Source organism: Leucopleurus acutus (genome assembly GCF_964270905.1).
Source record: "Leucopleurus acutus genome assembly, chromosome: 15".
Lineage (NCBI taxonomy): Eukaryota > Metazoa > Chordata > Mammalia > Artiodactyla > Delphinidae > Leucopleurus > Leucopleurus acutus.
This window is the reverse complement of record NC_139157.1, coordinates 68597903-68625667: the sequence shown is the minus strand read 5'-3', so window position 1 is coordinate 68625667 and position 27765 is coordinate 68597903. Positions and strand designations below refer to the sequence as shown.

At 39.1% G+C, this 27765-nt stretch overlaps 1 protein-coding gene across 1 annotated transcript in view; it reads left to right on the top strand.

The window, feature by feature from the left end:
• Positions 1–1519: 1519 nt before the first annotated feature.
• The window catches only part of CFAP206 (cilia and flagella associated protein 206), a 29651-nt gene continuing 3405 nt past the window's right edge, over positions 1520–27765 (top strand). Inside the window, exons 1-11 of the mRNA XM_082855577.1 lie at positions 1520–1632; positions 4019–4102; positions 6988–7078; positions 9566–9754; positions 10546–10704; positions 11784–11992; positions 18153–18272; positions 19427–19625; positions 21786–21926; positions 24816–25009; positions 26964–27107. Of these exons, the coding sequence (XP_082711703.1) occupies positions 1525–1632; positions 4019–4102; positions 6988–7078; positions 9566–9754; positions 10546–10704; positions 11784–11992; positions 18153–18272; positions 19427–19625; positions 21786–21926; positions 24816–25009; positions 26964–27107 (1638 nt within the window). The 5' untranslated portion in view covers positions 1520–1524. The remainder of the gene's footprint in view (positions 1633–4018; positions 4103–6987; positions 7079–9565; positions 9755–10545; positions 10705–11783; positions 11993–18152; positions 18273–19426; positions 19626–21785; positions 21927–24815; positions 25010–26963; positions 27108–27765) is intronic.

Genomic DNA, 27765 nt, shown 5'->3' with positions numbered 1-27765 from the left:
CAGAGCCTGGGCCGCTGGAGCATCCCGTCTAGCCTCGTTGAGGCTGAACTGTAAGGACTCCTTTCTGGGCGCCGCCGCTGAACGGAAACAGCGGTCACTTCCGGCCGGAGGCACCCAGGTCCGCGGGTCAGGCTTCTAACCCGTAATGCGATGGCGCCTGAGCCCGCTCACCGCTGCTCGGGGCCGCTTGCACCGCCCCGACGGCCTGAACTTGGGGGTTTAGGCTTCCCAGAGTCAAGCACGGGCGGGTACTGAGGGGAGTCGTGAGCGGCCCGGGCCCGGCGCCCGAGGGCGCTCGCGCACGCGCACACGCAAGGCTAACCTTTGAGCACGGGCTCGTTAGGAGCTGCTGTTTTAAGCGCTTACCTTCTGCCGCGCACTCTTTTAACCACTAAATGTATAGAATTCAGTCCTCGCGACAACTCCGGGGAGAGGGTAGTAGTTGAATCTATATTTTTCAGATGAGAAACCGCTTCAAAGAGAGGTGAAGCAGGTGCCCGAGGTCTCAGCTAGAAAATGGTCGGGTCACGATGGAAACCGGGCACTCCGGTTCTGTTGGACAAGATGACGTGTTGTTGACCCTACCTGAACCCTAATAACGCTGAAAGTTAGCTTTATCTACCTGGGATTGCCTTTTTTATTCTCTACATGCTTATTTCCCCTGTGCTCAGTTACTGGTACGAATCAGAAAACCTGATAGCCATTAAAACCCGCCACCTTTTCCTGGTTTATAGTAAATGGAATTAATAACCAGGAGTTCATTTTTTTCCGTGATGCATAACTCCTGTAATATTTTTTGCTTTTATGTTTTTAATCAAGAGTCTAAATGCCAACTTGGATGTGCTAGGAAGAGAATTTAGACGATCCAAGCAAGAATTGTTTTCCAAGAGTCATTATAATTATGAAAGGTCATTTAGTGAATGTGGTGGAATAAGCATTTCCTCTTTCAAGCTGTACTCGGCCGCCTACACAAATGGGAGTGGGGTTTCCTCATTAATTCTACTCCACCCTGCCCCCAATAGTGTTTAGCCTTTTTTTTTTTTTTTTTTTTTTTGCGGTATGCGGGCCTCTCACTGCTGTGGCCTCTCCCGTGGCGGAGCTCCGGACACACAGGCTCAGCGGCCATGGCTCACGGGCCCAGCCGCTCCGCGGCATGTGGGATCCTCCCGGACCGGGGCACGAACCCGTGTCCCTGCATCGTCAGGCGGACTCTCAACCACTGCGCCCCCAAGGAAGCCCTTAACCTTTTTTTAAATTTAAAAATATCATGCTATAAATGTACTTTGGGTAACCACCATCATTTAAATAAAGAGGGAATGTTTCAATCATTTGAAACATTCCAGTTGCTCTCACTGTCATTTTTATAAATATGAAACAAAGTAATGAAAACAGGAGGGGCCTAGATACTCGTAAATACTAATAAGTTAATAAATAATATGACTTTACAAATATGTTAGTGGTGAAATCTAAAGAGGAAAAAATAGTATATAAATGCAATTAAAAAAATCTTTTTATTTAGCCAGGATGCCTCCCACTCAGGCTGAAAGTGTTATAAAGAATATCATTCGAGAAATAGGACAAGAATGTGCAGCCCATGGAGAGATTGTTTCTGAAACTCTGGTTGCTTTTATGGTAAGAATGAATATTTTTGTGAATTACTGCTTTATTAAAAAATGTGTTTAGGGCTTCCCTGGTGGCGCAGTGGTTGAGAATCTGCCTGCCGATGCAGGGGACACGGGTTCGAGCCCTGGTCTGGGAAGATCCCACATGCCGCGGAGCAACTAGGCCCGTGAGCCACAACTACTGAGCCTGCGCGTCTGGAGCTTGTGCTCCGCAACAAGAGAGGCCGCGACAGTGAGAGGCCCGCGCACCGCAATGAAGAGTGGCCCCCGCTCGCCGCAACTAGAGAAAGCCCTCGCACAGAAATGAAGACCCAACACAGCCAAAAATAAATAAATTAATTAATTAAATTAAAAAAAAAAAATGTGTTTAAGCGGTGCCCATTTTCCTCTTAAAATTCTGTGGTGTTTTCCTAACTGTTATTCCGTTGAAAACATACTGAGACCGTTGGACAAGTTAGCCAAAAATATATTTTTTTAAGTCTATAAAGCATGTTAGTTCTCGATTTAGGAGACTGATTTAGAAGATCTTGATAAGTTTTAGAAACATCAATAATGTTTTCCTATGTGGGAGTTTTTTTAAGATGTATTTTTGTTCACTGTTGTAAAAATTACTGATTGCCTTCATCTCGGAGAGGCAGCAGTGAGCGATGGCGTGAAGCCAGATCTTAATTCCCTGCCCAGGAGTTGAACCTGGGTAGCCTGGCTGAAAACCAGGAATCCTAGCCACCAGACCAGCAAGGGCTAGAGGCTAGAAGCTATTTTTCCCTGGCTCTTGCCCCCAGTGGAAAACGCATTTCTCACGGAGGCAAAAACTGTAAAAAACAGGTAGGAAGTTTATTATTAGAGACATAGCACAACAACAAGTGGGGGAGCACACAGAGAAACAGTTTGTTTAGTTAAGACAGAAGCTAGGCAGGGACTTCCCTGGTGGTGCAGTGGTTAAGAATCTGCCTGCCAATGCAGGGGACACGGGTTTGAGCCCTGGTCCCAGAAGATCCCACACGCTGCGGAGCAGCTAAGCCCGTGTGCCACAACTACTGAGCCCATGTGCCGCAACTAGTGGAGCCCGTGTGCTTAGAGCCTGTGCCCTGCAACAAGAGAAGCCACCACAATTAGAAGCCCACACACCACAATGAAGAGTAGCCCCCGCTCGCTGCAACTAGAGAAAAGCCTGTGCACAGCAGCAAAGACCCAATGCAACCAAAAATAAACAAATAACTAAATAAATTTATTAAAAAAGAAAAAAAGAAGGTAGGCAGAGATGCACATCTGGAGAGAAAGGGTGTGGGCGTCCTCCTTAATGAGGAGGAGTGCGGTAAACGGGCAGTTAAATCATTTATGTAGGTCAGTTCTTCCAGGTCTTTGCCTTCCTTCTGGCAATCGCCTTTTTACCCCCTGGCTAATTTGTTTCAGGACCCTCTCCCCAGGTGCACATGCACCTCTCAGCCAAGATGGATCTCGATGCAAAGGCATCTGGGAGAAGCAAGACTCATTGTGGCCTGGCATTGTCCCCTGACTTTTTTTTTTTTTTTTGTGGTACGCGGGCCTCTCACTGCTAGTGGCTTCTCCCATTGAGGAGCACAGGCTCCGGACGCGCAGGCCCAGCGGCCATGGCTCACGGGCCCAGCCGCTCCACGGCATGTGGGATCTTCCCGGACCGGGGCACGAACCCTCATCCCCTGCATCGGCAGGCGAACTCCCAACCACTGCACCACAAGGGAAGCCCTGTCCCCTGACTTTTGACCCCCCCAAGGAGACTTTCTGCGCACGCCTAGTGACTCCCTTGCCCCAAGGGTGGGGTGGGAGGGAAGCAGAGATCCCTTGATCCTTTACTCAAACAAGTTTGTGCCCCTCTTTGTTCTCACCATGACTGTTATCTTAAGGCATCCCCAAGAGACAAAACTTGGCTATTTACCCTGTCCCTGTGGTAGCTTCCATTTCGGACAGTAAATAGGAGACTGATTTTAAATGTCTAACCTGGAGCCCATCTAACTCCTGTCTCAGGAAATGCAAACAGGAGACTAGCTGTAAGTGTCTGGCCTGAAGCCCACTTTTTGCTGCCCTATGAAATGTAAGCAGGAGGCTAGAGGTAAATGCCTAGCCTGGAGCCCATCTGTCTCCTGCCTCAGTCTCTCTACTCTTGCTTTTGTTTTAACAATACACAATAAAAACTACGATAAGTATATTCAGTTTCCCAATGTAAAATCTAGCCATTGCTTTCAACTGTTTCTCCATGTCTTTTTTCTAACACCATGTTCAGATTTGCTGCTTATTGCTCCCTTTCTTCAGCCTCTAATGGTTATAAGAAAATCAGCTGAATAATCAACTGCTGGGTAGTCAAGAGGAAGTTATCTAAAAACATGAAATAAATTGAATGGACTCTTTCCTACTCTCAGGTGAAAGCTGTTGTCCTGGACCCAAGTAATGGCTTTAACACGGATAGAACTCTCGTGAAAGGCGACGTGCAGAAACTTGTAAAGGTGATTATCCAGCAGTTCTCAAAATTTGAATTATTACTTGCAATTCTAAATGTAGTATTTGTGTTGGTCAATATTGCCTTCAGCTCCGTGAAAGAAAACCCCACCAAATCGTGGTGCAGACAAATGAGAGTTTTATTTTTTCTCATAAAATGAAGTCTGAGGTACATAGGCTATTTTTCCTGACTTCCTGGGTCACCATCATGCATGTGTTTTCACCCCAGGGTCACAAGATAGCTCTCCCACCTCTAGGCAGGCATAAGGTAAGAGGACAAAGGTCAAAATGTGTGTGAAGTTGGGTCTGTCACTTTCTTTTCGGAAAATAACAGGCTTTCCCAGAATCCCTCCCGTCTGTTTGCATTTATTGACTAGAATGATACTGCAAGTGAGCCTGGGATATTGATTTGTTTTTTCTTTGCTTTTTTAGCTGACCAAATCTTTGCCTTAATCCAAACTGCGGCTTTGTTAGTAAGGAAGGAGGAGTATGGATACTGGCAGGTAGCAGTGTCTGCCACAGTATTTCAGAGACATCTTGTTATTAATCTAATGTTACATTGAGAACATTATTAACTGACTTGTCATATACTGTAAAATTATAGTACTAAATTAAGATTCATATAATTATTGATTCAATGTAATTTGTGTTTTTCAATTCTAAGGGGAAAAATTGAACCCAGAGCAAAGAATTCATCATTAGAATCAAGTAGGTGTGCCTGAAAAGCAATTTTAAGAACTAAAGAGGGCAGGAACTTTAGACATTGTTAATTTTTTCATATGTTTTAAGTTTCACTCACTGGGTTTAGGTGCTTAAATATTTATTTTCTAGATATTCCTCAATGTATTTCCTAAAATTTCAACATTTATCTTTTTCTTCCTGGGCTTAATGATTTTAATTCCCTCCTTCACACAAAAGACTTGAAACAAGCTTTCCCAGACTTGTACGTGATATTTTCTGAGCTCAGACAAATGGCAGAGAAAATTTTCATCATCTCCATCTTCTCGCACAGCCAGCAGTTCACATAGTGGAGTGCAGGTCTGTCTGCAGATGCTAGAGGGTCAGGAAGAGCTTTGGAAGCTTGGAGCTGGGGAATATGTCGTTACAATAACTGTGCAGAAGAGAGTCCATGATTTTCTAAGGCAGCTGAGAGCTGGGTCTTTCTGTGCTGAATTTGAGAATGTGGTATAAGGCCTGTTTTTAGCGATAGGGGAAATGACTGATGGTTATTCAGAAATTTGATTGGACAGCCGTGGAGGAGAATCAAGGAGGGGCAGAAAATGTTTTTCTCCTTTTCATGGCTCAAGAAGAGTTTTTTTTTTTTTTCCCCTCCAACTCAACTAAGTTGGAAAGAATCAAGCTCAATATACTTTTTCTTTAAATTTATTTTTTTATTGAAGTATAGTTGATTTACAATGTTGTGTTAATTTCTGCTGTACAGCAAAGTGACTCAGTTATACACTTATATACATTCTTTTTTATATTCTTTTCCATTATGGTTTATGCCAGGGTATTGAATATAGTTCCCTGTGCTCAATATACTTTTAATATGACAGGTACATTAACTGTCAATTTATATAATAATTCAAGTGATAAAGATTGTTTTCTTTTTTCTCAATTAAAAATCATGTTGATGAGCTAGTCTGTGCATTTGTAACGTCTGTGCTTGGAACGGCATTTCTCCACCTGGAGGGGTCCAGGTGCATGGGTCCCCTAAAGATAATGTCGTCCTCACTCCTGCTTTCCCCTCTTCCTCCTCCCAGGAAAGGAGGGTTGGTGGCCTGGGAGTTGGGTTGAGGGTTGGTGTTGATGTGCCCGCTGGGTGCAGACCTAATAAAGCCTAACAGGTGAGATGGGGGAAGACTGGGCTTGGGGGGTGCAGAAGAGAGAAGAAAAGAAAAATTCAGTTTGATCCTCTATTCTAAAGGGGCAAAGCAGAGAAGGGATGAGCCATCTATGTTTGGGGAAAAACAGGAGAAAATGGACCAGAGGAAGAAATTTTGAAACAGAAGGTAGAGCCAGAGAAAGTCTGTGAGTAGGGGTTGTAGCCGTGGCAGCTTTTTATAAAATGCACATGACCTCCATCATCAGCAAAAAAGAGTGTTAAGGCTCAGATAAACAGTAATGAGGGGACTTCCCTGGTGGCACAGTGGTTAAGAACCCTCCTGCCAATGCAGGGGTCACGGGTTCGAGCCCTGGTCCGGGAAGATCCCACATGCCGCGGAGTAACTAAGCCCGTGCGTCACAACTACTGAGCCTGCGCTCTAAAGCCCGTGAGCCACAACTACTGAGCCCACGTGCCACGACTACTGAAGCTCATGTGCCACAGCTACTGAAGCCCACATGCCTAGAGCCCGTGCTCCACAACAAGAGAATCCACTGCAACGAGAAGCCTGATCACCAGAAGTAAGAGCAGCCCCCGCTCACCACACTAGAGAAAGCCCGAGTGCAGCAACGAAGACCAAATGCAGCCAAAAATAAATAAAACAAACAAACAATAAACAAAAACAAAAAAAAAAACAGTAATAAGGGACTCAGGAAGAGCTGTAGACAGGAGCATAAGCATCATGGCACATTCACCCACATTCAGGCTGCAGAGACTAAGCAAAAGGTCAAGTTCCTTGCCTCCAACTAGACTATTAGTCACTTGGGTATGGTAATGTTGGTTAACTCAGAGGGAATAGCTTATTACTTAATAAACGTTGTTGGTTAAGTAAACTATAAAGCGTAAAGTGCTCAATGAGAAAAAACGTAATAAAAATGGTCATTGGTAGATAAATATCAGAAATAATGGCTTTGATGTTGGTCTTTGATTTTGAGAATAACTTTGGAAAATACTTCTGATTGTTTCAGAAAATATAACTGGAAGCATGTATGTGATTTTCTTTTTTAGCTTTGTGTGACTCGGCTATTGGACAGTAAAAATCCTTCCCTGGACACCATTAAGATGCAAGTCTATTTTGATATGAATTATACAAGTCGAGGTAACATATATCTACCGATTTTGATACCCTTTTAAAGAAGATTCATATTGTATTTCAGGTAATAAGGGTGTTGACTTAAAAAATGTTCACAACCTAAAAGTTGATTGTTATGTTTTATTCAGTGAGAAATTTTAGGACTTCAAGCCGGGGAGACAGCATCTCAAGTAACCCTGAGAGAACTGCTCTGAGGAGGGAAGCGGGGGAGTCAGGTTATATAGAAGTTTTGCAACAAAGGGCAGATAGTCTGAATGTCAAAAGAGTATTGTTAATTAAAGGGAACTGATATCCCAAATTAAGGAAATTAGGGCTTTTCTTTGTATGAGAAGATGCAAGAGTCTGGGCTGACTGATATGGACCTCAGCTATCTGGAGCCAGTATCCTGTGTTTTCACATCCTGAGTTTCCTCAGCGCTCACCGTGGGGAGTGGCTGCAGTCTGATGGCTGCTAGATGGCAGGTATTCTTTCCTTCCAGAGTTCCCTCAGGGCTCACCAGCTCACACTGCGTGGCTGCAAGTGCTGATGACTGTGACATCCTTTGTTTACTGAGATGGCAGGCAATATTCCATTTCTCAAGGGCTTCATTTGGTTGACCAAGAACAATTCAACTTTTTCGTTTATCTTTTGAAATTTTTTCCAACTTTGAAGAATGTAATAATGTTGGAGATGCTAAATGAGAAGAACACCAATGGCCTTTGTGAGTGTCAAAAGTTTCCAAGTCTATTGTGTTTTGACTATTATACCACTAATACATAATAACTTAAATTAAAGCAACCAGCTCACTGAAGTTAAAATTTTTTAATTTGCTGATTTTATTTTTCCTGGTTTATATTATTATCGTATAATGCTTACCTAAATTATGTAACTTACCCAAAAATGAAGTGACTGATGAGAAATTTAAGCTTAGAACATATTTCCTTATGTAAATAGTTTCTTACATACATCAAAAATAAACTGGAGGGCTTCCCTGGTGGCACAGTGGTTGAGAGTCTGCCTGCCGATGCAGGGGACACAGGTTTGTGCCCCTGTCTGGGAAGATCCCACATACTGCGGAGCGGCTGGGCCCGTGAGCCATGGCCACTGAGCTTGTGCGTCCGGAGCCTGTGCTCCGCAATGGGAGAGGCCACAACAGTGAGAGGCCCGCGTACTGCAAAAAATAAAAAAATAAAAAATAAAAATAAACTGGAAAGAAGAGAAAAAAGGAAATGAAATTTCTCTGTAGACTACATTGCCTCTGCCCCACTGTAATTCAATCATTATTAACCATTTGGTGATTTTTGTTGTCTTTTTTTCCCTCTCTGAATTAACCTTTCAGTTATGCTACATGTGTAAAATCATATATCTTGCTTTTTTGATCAGTAATAATATTTTAGAACAATAAATAATAGTGGAATTGATGATGTAATTTAGATTTTTCTTACTTTCAAAGTTTGAGTTGTTTTTGTAAGATTATAGCTATGAACTGGGCATGGTTGATATGTTAATTATTGCCCTTGTTATAGGGTGTCTTATTGACTTAGTTGCAAGAATTATAGTGCTGGTGAACTGCGGCTCCTTCCACGATTAAGCCTAAACCTCACTGTATTACAGGAAGAAGGGAGAGGGATACCATTCTTGATGCAACATCATATTACAGTAATGATATTCAAAGGAAATTTATCTAGAACTAAAATAGAAGTACACATAATTGAAGAGGAATATTTATACTACTTATATGGATATTTATTTTAGATGTGTTTACATACAGTATATTACACCTACTTACCTAGAGAGTATAGATAGTACAATATTTATACTGTATGTGTTTATAATATATATTATAAATTGTCTTGTGTACTTTCTCCTTAAGTAGGAGGTTTTAGCCCTATCTGCTATTACGTTTGGATTGTCTGTTTAAAGGCTTACGTGTTTTGATAAAGCATGCCATTTAAATCGCGGTAGTAAATCTTTCCCACTAGATTTTTGTCTTGCAGTTACTTGCTGGCCACTGTTCATTTTTGCTTACTACATCTTACGAAAATACTTGTTTTCATGCAGTAGAATTGCTATACCAAGCCATTTTTTCCTCTGGTCCTATTTTCTTTTTAAAAAAATTTTATTTATTATTATTTTGGCTGTGTTGGGTCTTCGTTGCTGCATGCAGGCTTTCTCTAGTTGCGGCAGGTGGGGGCTGCTCTTCCTTGTGGTGCATGGGCTTCTCATTGCCGTGGCTTCTCTTGTTGTGGAGCATGGGCTTCAGTAGCTGTGGCATGTGGGCTCAGTAGTTGTGACTCGTGGGCTCTAGAGTGCAGGCTCAGTAGTTGTGGTGCACGGGCTTAGTTGCTCTGCCGTATGTGGGATCTTCCTGGACCAGGGTTCGAACCTGTGTCCCCTGCATTAGCAGGCGGATTCTTAACCACTGCGCCACCAGGGAAGCCCCTGGTCCTATTTTCTTATGTGAGAAGAATTCTAAGTATCAATATACGGAACATTGTCCTTTGCCAATTTTAGAGGAATTTCTCGAAGAACATCACCGGGTCATAGAGTCTAGATTAAGCTCTGTTAGCAGAGAAATTACAGATAGTCGAGCATGTGTTCGAGAAGAACTGGAAAGCCTCTACCGCAAGATCGTCAGCTACGTGTTACTGCGCTCTGGGCTGGGGTCCCCAACAGACATCAAGATTGTCAGAGAGGCAACAGGTAAAAAATATACACCATTTCCATTCCATCCATGAACATACATGAACATAGTATCTTATAAAATATGTTGAATTATAAGTATTGAAGATTGAAGTTTTCTTCTTTTATCTGAAAAAAAATTAGCACAAATAAGAGGTTAAAGTTTACCCCAGATTTTTTTTACACAGTGTATCAACACTAAAACTCAAGTAGCACTTTTGGGAAGTGAATATTGTTAATCTTAGAGCTGTAGGTACCTAGGGGCCTATTACAATGTTTCACTACAGAAACATTGGCAGTATGATTAACCAGGCTGATTGGGGAACAGGGACTGCTGGGAGAGATTTCCTACTGATAAAAGGCGTTGAGTCTGTCACCTAGGATGGATGATGGGAAATGGCACTGTTTTATCCTCAGGAAATACTTGCCCACTTTTGTACTTTAAGATAAGGAATAGGCAATATCTCTAATCTTCCCGCGGCTTTCTTCCATAATTATTTTAAAGCATCATTTTTTTTCTACACAGAGCCCTAATTAGAAAGTTTGTTTTAATGCCCATTGCCAAAAAATTACTGATGGATGCTTAATTATGAAAATAGACGTGAGGCAATGGCATTATTTTCAGTAGCTCAGCTTTCTTGATAAATGCTAAATTTTGCCATGTATTCTGGAAGCAGGTATCAGACATTTAAAGAATCATCTAAGTAACTCTATAAAGACAAGCCCCTTAACTTTCTGCTGAAAGGAACTTGTTTTTTACGTTCTGATATCTTTACTTACCATTTTGTGGTCTTTATTGTGGTCTGTTTTAGCTGCCCTACAGAGTGTTTTTCCTCAGGCTGAGCTTGGGACATTTCTAACTCTTTCTAAGAAGGACAGAGAACGCCAGCTGAAAGAGCTCACCATGATTGTTACTGGAATTCGTTTATTTAACCGAGACTGTGGAAAGGGAGGAGAAGGCATTGATGACTGTAGGTATATCATTAAGTTAATTCTATAGGTTAGGTAAGTTTAAAATTTAATGGGAACAGAGGAGAATAATTCGCAGTACACCACTGGCATTCTTAGATTTAAGGTTTGCAGTTTTGACCATCCCTTAGGTACAGCTACTGTTCATAATGTGTAGTAATTTTTCATTTTATTGGGGCAAGACCTTAAATTTTATGTACCCTGAAGCTAGTGTGGGAGCATGAATCAGTAAAAGGATTGAGAGGGCCTTCTGGAGGCCAGCCTCCCCAGGTCAGTGGGGCTTTGTGTTCTTTACTCCAAGTCAAATAACCAAAAGGGAATAAAATTCAGTGATTTAAAAAATAAAAATCACCCTGAAAAGCAAACCATTGTTGATGTGGTTAATGGAATGAAATGGTCCAAGAGGAGATATCTGCAAGTCTGTAAATTCAAGAGCCTCTACTATGCTGTTATATACTTAATGCATTCATTATCTGTAAGTTTGAAAGTACTCATTGAAATACTTGCTCAAAGACCTACCAGTAGAAGTAACTTCCTTATGCATTTGGTACACACGTAGGCCCACTGAGAAGGTGTTAGTGTCTTTTTACCAGATCACTGATCTAGTACAATAAGGTAGTTTTTTTTGCAATTTAAAAACTGTTCTAAAAAGTCAATTCCCATTCTTCATAAAGTTTCCTGTCTTGCTAGACAATTCTGTTATTTTTCAGTATCCCAGTATCCCAGTGAGTTTCTTAAGTGGTACACTTTTATTTTCTTTTTTACCAGTAGTAAAGAAGATACACAGAAGGAGAGATACAGGGGCTTTTCTAGAGGCACATAGTTAATACAGCACATAACACCAACGCCTGTCTATTCTTTAGCATCTCCTATATTTTAGTAGCAAAAGCTGATCTGCTTTAACTTTGGGTTATTATTCTGGCAATGTCTTCTTGTTTTTTGAATATGCCTCCTTATTGTTAATTTGGTTGAGGAAAAAAACTAACTCAACCTAATGTTTAAATATGACCACTTTCTAGGCTTTCTCTTCTGAATCTTTTTAGATTGCCTCATGTCTCTCTTATTATACCTCTCAAACCAGTGCCAGCTATTCTACAGGAAGCAATCCCAGCCACCACTCAGCATGTTGATTCCCAACTTGAGGTGGTCCAGGACCAGGCATACCGCTACACAGCCATCCTCGAGAAAGTAGCAGAGAACCCACTCTTGAGTCAAGAACTTCAGCCCTATATGTTAAAAGAAGCACTATATAACGTGCGACAATATGAGTTCTTCCTTCAGATCATTTTGGTGAGTTAATCTCATAAGAGCTGGTCTTTCCCACAGAATTCAGCCTCTTTGTATATATATTCTTTGCTTTGAATTAAATATTTAGTTTAACTTTTAAAAAACCCACTGGTTAGACAAAGATTTTTTTTTTAAAGTAGAGTTGATTTACAATATTGTGTTAATTTCTGCTGTACAGCAAAGTGATTGAGATATATATATATATATATATATATATATATATATATATATATATACACACATAACACACACATTCTTCTTTTGTATTCTTTTCTATTATGGTGTATCATAGGATATTGAATATAGTTCCCTGTGCTATACAGTAGGACCTTGTTGTTTATTGCCACCTCTTTATATATTATGGGGTGAAAACAAAAGATAGAACCAGGTCGTTGATAAAGAAGGCAACCTTAATAACTGCTCAGTATATATCGCATCTGTAGGATCAAGAACTAAAATAGAAATGGGAAAGTTGGATGTTGATATTAATGAAGATGTGTTGGCAGGAATGGATTTTGGGTAGTTGATTCTCTTTGTTCCTCGGTAATATGATTGTTGCATGGTTGCCGTAGTTAAGCAGGTATGTGTGTATATATATAAGCAATGCTGCATTGTTTGCCTTCATTCAGAGCAAGTGTCTAACATATAGTTTGGCAGGTTGTTGGCACTCAAAGAACTTTTATGTAATTATTTGTTCTAATTGTAAAAATTGATAGAAAAGATTTTTATTTCTGGTGTTTTTAGATCTAATGAACAAGCCAAGCACTATCCCCAGAGAGCTGGAAAATATGAAGTGATAAGTGTGGGTCCTGCAGCCAGACTGCGTGGGTTCTAATCCCGACTTTGCCACTTACGAAATCTGTGTCCTTGACCAAGTTGCTTGACCTCTCTGTGCCTTAGTTCCCACGTTTGTAAAAAGGGGTCATTGATAGTCTCCACTAGGTAAATAAGGTAGAACAGTGCTTGCAGACAGTGAGAGCTCAGTAAACAGATGATGATGATGATGATGATGATGACAGTGTTTATTACCATCATCATCATTGGGGCATTAGCAGAACAGCTCTGATTTCATCTCAGTAGGGGCACAAGCTGAAGACCTCTTATTTTTCTAAACAATATCTCATTTCCAAGCCCTCTGTTGCTCGTGTTATTAGAAAGTTCACGTTCTGATCTTAACACTCTTTATGACTGTCTCATACTCCTTTCAGTCAGGGTCAGGATGAGTTTTCTTAACCTTCCGACTTTTTTGCTGGTTAATCGGTGTTTCTTTTTGTTGTTGTTGTTTTTGTTGAGATATACTTGATTTACAATGTTGTATTAGTTTCAGGTGTACGACGTAGTCATTCAAAATTTTATAGATTATACTTCATTTATAGTTATTATAGAATATTGTCTACGTTCCCTGTGCTGTATAATATATCCTTGTAGTTTATTTATTTTATACATACTAGTTTGTACCTCTTAATCCCCTACGTTTATCATGCCCTTCCCCCCTCCCCTCTTTCCAATGGTAACCACTCATTTTTTCTCTATATCTGTGAGTCTGCTTCTTTTTTTAATATTCACTACTTTGTTTTATTTTGTAGATTCTGCGTACAAGTGGCAACATACAGTACTTGTCTTTCTCTGTCTGACTTATTTCACTAAGCATGATACCTTCTAAGTCCATCCATGCTGTTGCAGATGGCAAAATTTCATTCTTTTTTATGGCTGACAAGGATATGATAGTTTTTAGCTATCCAACCTCCCCCATCAATCTACCTTAGTTACAGTTAAGGTTAATTGTTACAGAATGGATACAGTTTAATCGGTATTATCACTAGGTTATAAAATACGTCAGTTTATGTCTAGCTGAAACCTTTTCCTGGGTATGAAATCTATGAATACTCTTTTTTAAAGTCACATTATTTGAACAGATATCAATATGCTTTTTGGAAGCATTGATTTTGATGCAAAATTTTTCTTTTGCCAATGCTACATTCAGTTTACGTAGACATTTGAAAAATCCAGTTATAGTTTGGGTAAGATAGTGAGTTATTGTTTTTTGATCAGGACTTTATCTGCTGCAGTGAACAAATCAAACACTCTGGAAGAGAAAAGGAAGGGGTGATTGCAGTCTTGTTGACTGTCTTAGCTGAGAGAACAGAATTCCATCCTCTGTGGGCTTTTGAAGAGCAGGGCAGTCACCATAGAGAGAAAACCACTTATTGTTATCGTGCAAGTAAATGTCGCATGACACACAACATTTCTTAAAATATGTAAGTCAAGACTTTCGTACACTTCCTCCCCCCAAGCTCTGTCTGCAGGACCCTTTCATGACATAGATTATATAGGACTTCTTGATTTTTCTGATAATGCAAGTAAGATAACAGTTAGGTGGAATTTGTGCTTGTTTTAGACTTGTTGAAAAATGTCCATGGAAGAAAGTATGAAAAACTTACAAATTAAAAAGTGAGGGAGAGGAAGAAGAATGCTAGGTTCACATGCTTTCTCCAAGCATTTTTTGGACTGTATTATGATAAGAAAGTTGAAGCGACTTTATTCTTATTTTTTTTCTCCAACAATCTCATTTGAAATATCTTTGTGTTAGGAGGCTGTCAAGTTCGTGGTGGCAGATACAGGCTTTTCAAGATGTGAATTTTATCATTGGTAACAAAAACTATCGTTTTCCTGAAGTGACAGACTCATTTCATTCACTCTCAAGAAAATATCTTCCAATAGCTAAGGCTCAAAAACCATAGTTTGTCTGCCAGTTCTTTCAAGTAAAAATGCTGTTCTACTGGAGGGGAAAAAAGGCTATTTCAGCTTGCAATCCAGTCATGTAAGAGAACTATGTGTTTTAATATGCAATAGAAGTGTTTTATATATACTTGCTGTTTGATCACACTGATTATTAAAAAGCTGTGCACTTAAAGGTCAAAATTCAGTCAAATTAATACATTTTACTGCATCATCAAGGATAGTGCTAAGTGAAACTAGCTTTTTTATTGAGATGCAATTGACATGCAAGATTATATTAGTTTCAGATGTATAGCATAATGATTCCATATATGTATATATATTACAAAATGATGGCCACAATAAATCTAGTTAAATTCTTCGCCACATCATTACATTTTTTTTCCTTGTGATGAGAACTGTTAAGATCTACTCTCTTACCAACTTTCAATTGTACAATACAGTATTGTTAACCAGTGATAGTCACCATGCTGTACATTACATCCCCACGGCTTATGTATCTTATAAGTGGAAGTTTGTACCTTTTGACCACCTTCACCCATTTTGCGCACTCCCATCCCCCTCCCCTACCTGTGGCAACTACCAATCTGTTCTCTGTATCTATGAGCTCAGTTATTATTATTTTTTAAATTTTTATTTATTTATTTTATTTTTGGCTGTGTTGGGTCTTCGTTTCTGTGCAAGGGCTTTCTCTAGTTGAGGCAAGCGGGGCCACTCTTCATCGTGGTGCGCGGGCCTCTCACTGTCGCGGCCTCTCTTGTTGCGGAGCACAAGCTCCAGACGCGCAGGCTCAGTAGTGGTGGCTCACGGGCTTAGTTGCTCCGCGGCATGTGGGATCTTCCCAGACCAGGGCTCAAACCCGTGTCCCTGCATTGGCAGGCAGATTCTCAACCACTGTGCCACCAGGGAAGCCCTATGAGCTCAGTTTTGTTTTTTTTAAGTTTCCACATATAGCAGTAAGGTCCTGTTGTGTATAGCACGGGGAATTATATTCAATACCTTGTAATAACCTATAATGGAAAAGAACCTGAAAAACTATTATATGTATGACTGAATCACTTTGCTATACATCAGAAACTAACACAACATTGTAAATCAACTGTACTTCAATTTAAAAAAAAGATTCCAGGGACTTCCCTGGTGGTCCAGTGGTAAAGAATCTGCCTTGCAATGCAGGGGACACGGGTTCGATCCCTGGTCAGGGAACTAAGATCCCACATGCCACGGAGCAACTGAGGCCCCCATGCCACAACTACTGTGCGCCTTGACTAGAGAGCCCATGTGCCACAAACGACAGAGCCCCCACGCCCTGGAGCCCGCACACCACAACTACAAGCCCACCCGCCCAGCCCGCGTGCCACAACTAGAGAAGAGAAAACCCGCACGCCACAATTAGAGAGAAGAGAGAAGACTGCACGTCACAACAAAAGATCCCGCGTGCCTCAGTGAAGACCCCATGTGCCGCAACTAAGACCTGATGCAGCCAAAAATAAATAAATAAATAAAAAATAAATCTTTAAAAAAAGAATAAATAAAAATTTTAAGAAAGGTTCCACATATAAGTGAGATCATATGATATTTGTCTTTGTCTGACTTACTTCACTTAGTAAAATTCCCTCAAGTTTCACTGTTGTTGCTGCAAATGGCAGGACTCCTTGTAAATAATGCTACAGTGAACATGGGGGCACATATATCTTCTTGAGTTAGTGTTTTTGTTTGCTTCAGACACATTCCCAGAAATGGAATTGTTGGGTGATGTGGTGGTTCTATTTTTAATTTTTTGAGGAACCTCCCTACTTTTTCCATAGTGGCAGCACCAAAGTTACATTCCCACCAACAGTGCACGTGTGTTCCCTTTTTATCCCCACATCTTTGCCAACGCCTGTTATTTCTTGTCATTTTGATAGTAGCCATTCTGTCAGATGCAAAGTGATATCTCATTGTGGTTTTGATTTTCATTTTCCTGATGATTAGAGATGTTGAGCAATTTTTTGTGTACGTGTTGGCCTTCTTCTGTATGTCTTCTTTGGAAAAATGTCCATGTAGAATTTTTAGTTGGAAAGTTCTTTTTGGTAAAATGTAAACCGGGATTGTTCTAGGACACTATCAGGAAAAATCAAGAAGTTCTGTGTGTCTAATCTGTGAATGGAGCCTGCAAGCATAGCTTAGGGGAGTAGGTCTGGAGTATCTTTACTTATAGTTTTGAAAGAAGTGTTATGTATTGAATGTAACTTTTACTTTGGAGAACATATGCAGAATTATTTCTGTTTCTTGTTGATTGTGTACAAATCTAAAGACTTTAAGGACTGCATTTTCATATTTGATTCCTAAAAGAAAACTAGCAATCAAGGGGAAAAACTCTGAGGGGCAGAGAAGAGACTTATTAGATAGGATAAACAATATGTAAATTATTATTATAAATTTTATTTTAAAGAAATAATGGGAGAATGAGGCAAGAGGAAGGGAGATGCTTAGAGTAGTATGAGTAAAATTGAAACAGGATGCACATTACATTGTGAATAAAAAAATTCATTAGTTGAAATACAATGATGATATTTGATATTTCTTATGAAGTAATAATTTTTTGTCATTTAAAAATAGTCTAGTAAAACATATAGTTAGGTTACAGATATCTGAGAATTCAAATGCAGTTTTTTTCTCTTCACGTAATTGTTACTCTTTAACACTGTGCTAATAACCCCATACCACTGCCATTTCTGGTCACATCTTAGGATAAGAGCCCTGGGCTCAGACGATCTGGTGTAGAACCATGATTCTGCCCCTCATTAGCTGTGTATTCTTGGGCAATTTACTTACCTTTCTGTACCTTGGTTTTCTTATTTGTACTTACCTCTTTTTGTACTTAGCAAGTATTTAATATGGTGCTTAGCACATAATAAGAATAAATGTTAGTAATTATTTCAGATTCAGCATTTAGCACCTTATTTTCAGATTGCTATGGTTGTATGAGAAATATATTGTTTTTCTTTCAATGCTGTGATTTTTCACATTTTCTGCATTCTTGAAAGCAATTTTTAAAAATCTGGGTATCAAAGTAGTTTTCAAAGGAATACCTCATGAATTTTATCTTTGAGGAATGGGAAAATAACAGTTCTAGAAAACTGTGTTAGAGGATCCACTGCTCGGGAATGCAATTATACTGAATATCGAAGAATACCTGTATACATTTGAGAAAAATTATAGCCATTGTATTTCAAAAGATTCATCCATTCAACAAATGTTTCTGGAGTGCCATCCACGTGCCAGTTCTGTTCTTCGTGTTGGGGATACCATGGAGAGCAGAATCCTTGCTCTTACTGAGCTTACTTTCAGGAGATGTGGGGAGCAGGTAGGGCTTAAAACATACATAATGTTTGTAGTAAAATTATAAAAATAATGAATGCCAATTATGTTGTCTTCACAGTCGGATATAATTACTTGTGCTCAAGAAGTGGAAATGATGATAAAGCAGTTAGGAGCCCAACTGGAACAATTACAATTTACTGTAAAATCAAAGACGGCTGTCCCAACATCACAAGTCTTTGTAAGCATTTGTCATCCACTTTGACCTTGTTTAAAAGTGAATGTACTTTTAAGTCCTATAAAGTTGGATCAGAAGTAATTTTAATTTTATTTAATTACTAAAAATATAATATTAGCTTTATATGAGGTGATCCTGTTGTTTTTGGTTATTTTGTAGTAATAATCATATAACCAGGATGTTATAAGTTGGATTCCCTTGGTAGGCCATTGCTACTCAGCGGAGTGCAGATATATATTATAATAACCATAATAACAGTATTATCTGTGGCAGCAAAAATAATCCATAGTGCAGTGTTGAAAACGTTTTTACAGTAGCTGGTTAAGAAATTGCCTTCAGCACAGAGGTGATGTAACTTGTGACCTTTCTGAAAAGACAGATAAAATCACTTTGTTTACCAGGCCTGCACTTATTCTGACTTTCTGATTATCTGTACCACCCTATGGGCAAATCTGGGAGCCCCAAAGAAGTACAAGATGTACGTGCAGTATTTTATAGAGCATTTTGAGTCTCTGATCATTTTCTGTAATCATTCCCAACATTTGACTTTAAAAGCCTGGAAACAAAAGGCTAAGTTGTTTCACTTATAAGTAGGGCCAGGGCCTGATTAATTTTTTATTTGTTGTGTAAGTCAGTGACCTTTAATATGAATAAAAAATACTTTATGTCACTGACACAAAATCTTTAACTTATAAGCTCACAAGAAATGGCCCCCCAAAAAAAAAAAAAAAAAGAAATGGCCCAAGATGTATCCCTAGACTTTCCAAGTTCTTTTGAATTGTAACTGAGCCAGATAAACCTAATTATAATGAGTCATATTTAGCTTTTTTTAAAAAAGGAAGCTGTTTTCCCCTAGACCTTTTGAGGTGAAGCGTCCATGAATGTTTTTTAGGTGATCATGTGTATTTGGCTTTTTTGAGTAAACTATTACTGGCAATCATACCAAAATAAAATGCTTTGATATACAAGTTTATTTTCTCATAATTTATGAGTCCAATTTCTACTGAGATTCTGTCATCTAATTTCATGAGACTTTTACTTGTCTTACGGGAGAATTAATCTCTTTACAAACAAAAATTTGTACTTATTTTTAAGAGTAGAGTGATTTGTAATTTTATTAAACAGTGACATTTTGAAAATTTTTGTCTCTTCCTCAGCCCATCTTCATTGCCCTTTCCAATCTGTGGACTAGCTTTCAGGATGAAGCTGTTTTGATTAGCATCCTCAGTAATTTGTCTACTCATCTTGAGCCATTTCTGGGGACTCATGAACTGCTCTTTCCTGAGAAAGTGATGCAAGCTCTTCTTGATGGAGTGACTGTGAAAACTGATGCGTGTAGAATGAAAGAGCACATTGGTAACAGAAATCATGCATTATTTCCTCTTCCTCTTAAAATTACCTCTAGAATAAACTCACTCTTTTGTTTTAAAATTTTCAGGTGTATCTTTCTGATAAAGTTTTGAATATCTTTCTTGATTGTAAGACTGCTAATGTTCATTATAGAGAATATGGAAAACAGAAAATATATAAACTGAAGAGTTTGCTATCCAGCAATAACCATTCCTAGTGTTATTGTTAGTGTTTTGGTTAACAATGATTTCCTGTGCTTATAGGCTTCTATTGTAGTCTTAGTGATTTTATTATCGGTTTGTAGTAGAAAAGGATATTAATCCTTGCTATATTTGTTGCAAACAAAGCTCCATTTCTTTGGAATGCTATTTGCCATATATGTACCCCGGATTCAGGTTGAAATTTATAAATCAATAAATGTTATCCCTATAAAATTGAGCTTATTTTAGGGCCTTTAAGAGATGCATTGATTCTTATAGAAAGGCTGTTTTTATCAGTAAACTTCCTTTTACTTGTTTAGTCCCTGCTGTCTTATTAAAGACAACTCAAAATTCATGAGAAATGTCAAAATAGAGTCTGGAATTTGAATTGTTGCCTAAAAATAAAGTTTATCCAGAAAGTGAAATTAGATCATTGACTCTCCAAATTTCCTTTTCACATTCTGGTTGTGTAAAGGCAAAAAATAACCCAGTGGCAGGGAAGGAATAAAGATGCAGATGTAGAGAACGGCCTTGAGGACATGGGGGTGGGGGGAGGGGGAGGGGGAAGCTGGGACGAAGTGAGAGAATGGCATGGACATATATACACTACCAAATGTAAAATAGATAGCTAGTGGGAAGCAGCTGCATAGCACAGGGAGATCAGCTCAGTGCTCTGTGACCACCTAGAGGGGTGGGACAGGGAGGGTGGGAGGGAGATGCAAGAGGGCGAGGATATGGGGATATATGTATACATATAGCTGATTCAATTTGTTGTACAGCAGAAACAAACACAACTTAGTAAAGCAATTATACCCCAATAAAGATGTGAAAAAAAAACGTAGCGGTAATTTGCATTCTTAAATTATTAGAATACATAAAATCTGAAAATGAAATCAGAGAGACTCAAAAACATCCTTCCAGTTAGTTTTTCCTACTTTTTTCATTTTGTTAAAACAGCATATCTGTGCAAATACTAAATGAAACTGAAAAATTAAAGTCACTTCAGCAGTAGGTATTAAACTCAACTATATTGGCAAGACGTGCCATTTCCTACTGTAGGTCAAACGGTTTTATTCACTAGAACACAGTTTATCAAGTTACTGCTCCAGGGAATTGGGAGACCCAATGTTCTTTTTTTTTTTTTTTTTACATCTTTTTTTTTTTTTTTACAATTGCTTTACAATGGTGTGTTTTTTTTTTTTTTTTACAATTTTTTTTTTTTTACAATTGCTTTACAATGGTGTGTTTGTTTCTGCTTATAACAAAGTGAATCAGTTATACATATGTTCCCATATCTCTTCCCTCTTGCGTCTCCCTCCCTCCCACCCTCCCTATCCCACCCCTCCAGGCGGTCACAAAGCACCGAGCTGATCTCCCTGTGCTATGCGGCTGCTTCCCACTAGCTATCCTCACCACATCTCATCACCGTTTGAGGCGTTCAGGCATATCAGGAAAAAAGAGTGAAGAAGGTCTGTTTTCTCCAAAGTATGCATTTACTTCCAGCTGTAGCCACGGGGTCACTTGTAGTGTCTGCTGTTTGGCTACAGAGCCAGAAACAGAAGTGTAGGTAGCACTCCAAAAGTAAGAACCTCGGGGATCAATGTTTTATTAATTCGCGTTTTTATTTGCGTAAAAAAAATCGGCAAAACTAGGAAGACTTTTTAGAAGTGTGAAGAATAGAAAAGTATATCCTCTGTTACCAAAATTACTAAGTTACTAAGAGATGTTTCCTTGACTCTTTCTGCTCAGAACATTCTCAGTTGTTTAAAGAACTGACAGTCCTGGTATATCAGCATCATATTCAAAGTATTTTGCCACCTTGCCTATTATTAAGAGCTACACTGTCTTGAACGAAGTTAATTCATCTCTGTTTTAGTCACATAGTAGCCGGTCTCTTCTGCTCGTTTCCTGGGTGGTTTACTCTTCCCACTGAATATGGTTTTTCTTGTGCTCCTTTTCATTTTAGAAGAGAGAGTAAATCTGGCGGATTTCAGAAAACTAGAATGGCTTTTCCCAGAAACAACAGCCAATTTTGATAAATTGTTGATTCAGTATCGAGGATTTTGTGCTTACACATTTGCTACAACAGATGGTCTTCTTCTTCCAGGTATATCATTGGAAATAATACTGTCCTCCCTTCTCCAATTTTTTCTTTAAATGATGTGTCCTCATTCTCACTCACTCACTCACTTTGTAAAATTTTATGGACTCTAATGGTGAACTAGGAAAGGAGCTACAAAGATGACCTAAATGCAGTATTTATCTTTGAAGTGCTCGCAGCATAACCCGATAGACTGACATAAACAAGAAATTACAATACAAGCGATAAGTGATGGAATGTGTATATAATGAAATATGGATGCTACAACATCATAAAAGGGGGATGACTCATATGTCGATGAAGGATTTCAGAAGTGTTATGTGGCATTCCTAAAATAGATCATCTTCCAAAGTGATTACTTGAAAGCGCAACAGTTTGACTGATATGTTTATTAAACAATATTCTTTGTCACTTTATGGTTATATTCCGTTAACATAGATCAGGATTTCTGTATAAGGACATGGCCAGTATTTTATCAAGTACAATTTCTTTATGATGTATATATTACTAGAACTTCTCTAAAGAGTAAATCAGAAATTGAGATGAAATAAATTATTATCCAAAAAGTACCATGTGAATTGGCAATAGAATTATTACAAAGAATTATTGGGATTGTGTGTATACAGGCTAGAGAACATACACATTGACTCGTTTTTTTTTTTTATGGTAGAGATTTTTTCATTATGCGAGTAATAAAAGGTTTACCTTGGGAGAACTGAGAGAATAGTATTCTGAGGTCCTGTGAGGGTCACTGACAGGAGAAAACAATCATGAGCTGTGAAGAAGTAAAAAGCAATAGAATGGAGATGATTTCTTTCTCCCCTTCTCTTTTTTTTCCTTCCCTTCGCTCCCCCCCACCCCAAATCTCTCTCTCTCTGCCTCCATAAATAAGAAGGGAAGGGAGTCATGAGAGACACAAACACAGAAACATGGATGTGGGGTGACACAGAGGTAGCATGATGTGGTTGGAAAAGCTATGGGCCAAGATTGGGAGAGCCTGGTTTATTTTTCTTTTTTAATATTATTTATTGTTTATTTTTGGCTGTGCTGGGTCTTAGTTGCGGCATGAGGAATCTTTTTTTTTTTCGTTGTGGCATGTGGGCTTCTTAGTTGCGCATGCGAACTCTTAGTTGCAGCACACATGTAGGATCTAGTTCCCTGGCCACGGATGAACCCGGGCGCCCTGCACTGGGAGTGCGGAGTCTGAACTGCTGGACCACCAGGGAAGTCCTGGGAGAGCCTGGGTTCTAGTCCCCGTTGTTTCATTAGTAAACAGAGTAACTTTCAGCAAATCTCTTGTCTTTTGTGGACCTCAGCTTCCACGTCAGGAAAAGAAGGACCAACTAGGAGGTCTGTTTGGTCCCTTCCAGCTCCTACCAACTATGATTCTAAGAAAGGGGGAGAAAGAGAAAAAAAGTAGAAGGGCTTGAGGGGCTTTGCGTTTAGAATCCTCTCAGAATCAGCTAGCCTGGAGACTTTATTTCTACGTGCTACAATATTTCCTGGGCACCAGCCACCTGCACTGCCTCGGAGGAATCCCGTGAGAGTCCCTCCTTCCTCGGAACTGCAGGCCACAGGGCTTGAGTCCCCAGGTAATGCTGGGCTTACCAGGCAGGGTCCTTTTCAGATGACATCACTGACTTTACTGCTCACCTCTCGTTCCCTTGTGCACTGCTCTAGCCCCACTGGCCTTCTTGCTGTTCTCGAACATTCCGAGCTCATTTTCACCTCGAATCTTTTGCACTTGCTATTCCCTCTACTTGGACAGCTCTATTCCCCCACAGCTACATATCTTGCTCCCTCATCTTACTCAGCCTTCTCTGATCACCCAACTTAAAATGTCAATCTCGCCCTTCTTCCTTTTACTATGTGTTTAACCTGCTTTGCTCACTTGTTTTCTGTAGCACTGATCACTCTCTGGGCTATGGTATATTGATTCATTTCTTTTCTCTGTATCCTCAGTGCCAAGAACAGGGTCAGTAAATATTCGTTGAATAAGTGAAAGAATAAATAAATAAGACGGTGTTACCGTTTCCTATATAATTCCCACAAACTGTGGATACTTATAACCCATATTTTATGTAGTATCTTTTCATAGTGGGAGATACTTTCTAACATGCAAATGTACATTTTGGAACAGATGTTTCATTTTTGTAGTTCTTACAGAATTATTTTAAAAACTGTGCTTCTAGTAGTTAGTTTAGTTTAAGGAGATTTGAAAAACCTGCTAGATGATTAAGTGGCTTCTCATAAAAGATTTTTAAACAACTTATATCTGGATAGTGAAATATTTTTAGACAAAATCATAATTTAAAATTTAAAAATATGGGATTTCCTGGTGGTCCAGTGGTTAAGATTCCATGCTCCCAGTGCAGGGGGCACAGGTTTGATCCCTGGTCGGGGAACTAAGATCCTGCATGCTGCATGGTGTGGCCAAAAAATAAAATAAAATAAAATAATTAAAAATGTATAAAATAAATATCATTTGAATTTTATGTAAAATATAATTTAACAAAATATAACTTAAAATTGCTAGTTGTAACATTTTAGCTAATAAAGACATAAGTGATATGTTAAAAATAGAGTGTATAGGGAGTGGTTCTATGAATGTATTATAAACATAGAATCAGTATTTCATATCTTTTTTTAACAATATATTTATTTATTTGGTTGCATCAGGTCTTAGTTGCAGCAGGTGGGCTCCTTAGTTGCGGCTCCAGGGCTCCTTAGTTTTGGCATGCAAACTCTTAGTTGTGGCATGCATGCGGGATCTAGTTCCCCAACCAGGGACCAAACCCAGGCCCCCTGCATTGGGAGCACAGAGTCTTATCCACTGCGCCACCAGGGAAGTCTCAGTATTTCATATCGAATTCAATTCCTTTTCTTAATTTTCAGGAAATCCAGCAATTGGAATTTTGAAACATAAAGAAAAGTATTACACTTTCAATACCAGAGATGCTGCATATTCATTTGCAGAAAATCCTGAAAATTACATTGATAAAATTAGAGAAAAAGCCAAAAAAAATGCAGAATTGATTCAGCTACTGGAACTTCATCAACAGTTTGAAACCCTTATTCCAAATTCTCAGGTAAGCAGGGTTGGCATTTTAAGAATTCATGACATTTAAAAGTGTAGTTAATAAAAAAAGTTACGTTTTGCTGTAGAATGGTCCCCCAAGTCCAGGCAAGAGACAGGGTCAGAATGAGGGCCTTTACAGGTTATCTGAAAGGGGTTCACATCTGAAGATGGAAACTAAGGAAATCCACAAAGAATAAATGAAAACAGGACAAGGAGTTAAATTGATGAATTAGACTGGAAAAATCTGAGAGAGCAAGACTACATTTAGATAAATAATTGGAACTACAGTATTTCCTTATCTAAAATGGAAGGAGCTTAGCACAGATAACATAGGTGGTAACTTCGGCTCAGAACCGTAAAATAATTTAACAGGTTTAAATTGCAGTAGTCTGAAAGGCCACAAAATGGATCTGAACGTGTGTTTCTGTGTGTGTGTGTGTGCCGATTCCTTAATTCATTCAGCAGACACTTACAGAGCCGCTTGCTGTGCACCAGGCATGATTCTGGGCACAGTGAACAAAGCAGGTAGCAATCCCTGCCTGCACGGGGCTCACATTCTACCACTGTGTATCCTTGTTTTCTTCCTCTTTGTCTCTCATTTGTACTGTTCACATTTTAATTGCTCTTTCTGTCATCCTCTCTTGTTTAATTTACCTCTTTTAAACTCACTAAACTAAAACCCCGCAATACATGGTTTATAAATGGTTTGTGTTTGTTATATTTATCAACATTTTGACAGTGAAGCAGGTGGGTGTGGATACGACTGACCAGGTTGGCAGGGATCCCAGCAGTGACTGGTAAGAGGACGATGGGGCTGGTGACAGTGAGGAACAGAGGATGGTCTGAACACTTGGGCAAGAAGACTGACATCCAGCCAAGGACAACTAGGTCAGGAGGGGGCAGCTGTTGGCACTCTTGTTCTCATACCACACTGCCAGTCTGTTGATGTGATGCTCCAGCTGCCCTTTTAAGATAGCACAAAGACAATGAAAGGCTAGAAGCAGATAACCAGGAAGGTGTGCTGTGTGTAGATACTTGTCTATTAAAGAACAGTTTTCCTCTACATATCTGGTCTTGTTTTTCCCTTTCTGTGTACTTAATCCTGTGTAATTAATCCTTCACTGACCTTTAATACCTATGGAAGTGAGTATTCTTTCTTCATATTTCAATGCTGTATTCATTATTTTTTCTTGCCATTTACTTGCATAATATTGTAAATTATCTTTTCAGCATCTTTTTACCTACCTAAGTATATCATAAGATCATTTTGAAGGCAAAAATTATATCTTACGCTCAATGGTAGGCGTTCTGTAATCATCTGTTTCTTGATTTGGGGAAAGAAGTTCATCTCTTCCGCCTCCTCTTTACTAGGACTTGAGTTTTTTAAACCTCTGCCACCCGCTCTAGCAACTTCATTTCCAACATAATCATAACTTGTTTCGCCTGGAATCACTGAATACTTAATATTTTAATAGTGAGCTTCTGGGTGCTTTGGCAGAAAGATGAATATATTCCACTAAAATAGATAATAATCTGCTATGTACGCAGAGCTTGAGTTTAAGATATCTTCTAAAGATGTTCTGATACTTTAAACAAATGTGATGTATACCTAATCTTTAATAGCTATTCTAAACTTCTATCCATTTCCAATAAGGTATTCACTTATGCTCCCCACTGTGAAAATTGGAGAGGGACATTTGACTTGGGATGAGTGATGTTAGGTTTTCTCCTTCCAAAATACACCTCTTACATTAAGTTCAAAAAATCAGGCACAAATTCATAATGCCTGGGAAAGTAATTACATTTGGCTCGCTAATTATGAACTTTTTTTAATTTTGCTGGTATTTACAAGTATGTTTCATGTTGTTTTCCCAATATTTTGTCAGTTTTAGCTAAATATTTTAGTTATCTGTAAATAATGTTTATTTTTTACAAATATTAATTACAAAACTCCACTTCTTTAGATGAAAGAGGTTGACAAACATTATATAAAACCAATTGCAAAGTGTGACAGTAGCACACAGACGGATACACATTTATTGCCACCAACAATTGTGAGATCGTATGAGTGGAATGAATGGGAATTAAGAAGAAAAGCTATAAAATTGGTTTGTAACAATATTTTCTAAAATTATTTATAGGTTGGGGAATTTTAATATGTTGTTACTCAGATTTGGTAAGCTAAATTATTTATATAAAATAGTGAGTTGTACACAGTTTTTTTTGCTAAAATAAAAATAATTAGTATAATTTATAATTTTCCAGCTTTACATTGTAAGATTATCTTCTAGGTTTTTTTTTTTAAATTAGTTTATTTATTTATTTTTGGCTGCATTTGGTCTTTGTTGCTGCACGTGGGCTTTCTCTAGTTGCAGCGGGCGGGGCCCACTCTTTGTTACAGTGCGAGGGCTTCTCATTGTGGTGGCTTCTCCTGTTGCGGAGCACGGTCTCTACGCATGCGGGCTTCAGTAGTTGGGGCACACGGACTCAGTAGTTGTGGCACGTGGGCTCAGTAGTTGTGGTGCACGGGCTTAGTTGCTCCGAGACATGTAGGAATCTTTCCGGACCAGGGATCGAACCCGTGTCCCCTGAATTGGCAGGTGGATTCTTAACCACTGCGCCACCAGGGAAGTCCCTATCTTCTAGTTTTAAGCATATATAGAAATACAGAAGCATGAAACTGCTCTCAAATTATATCAGCCAGTAACTAGAACAATGATAGTTGCTATCTTTCTCTCTATCTCCTTTTCTCAATCTCTACTCTGT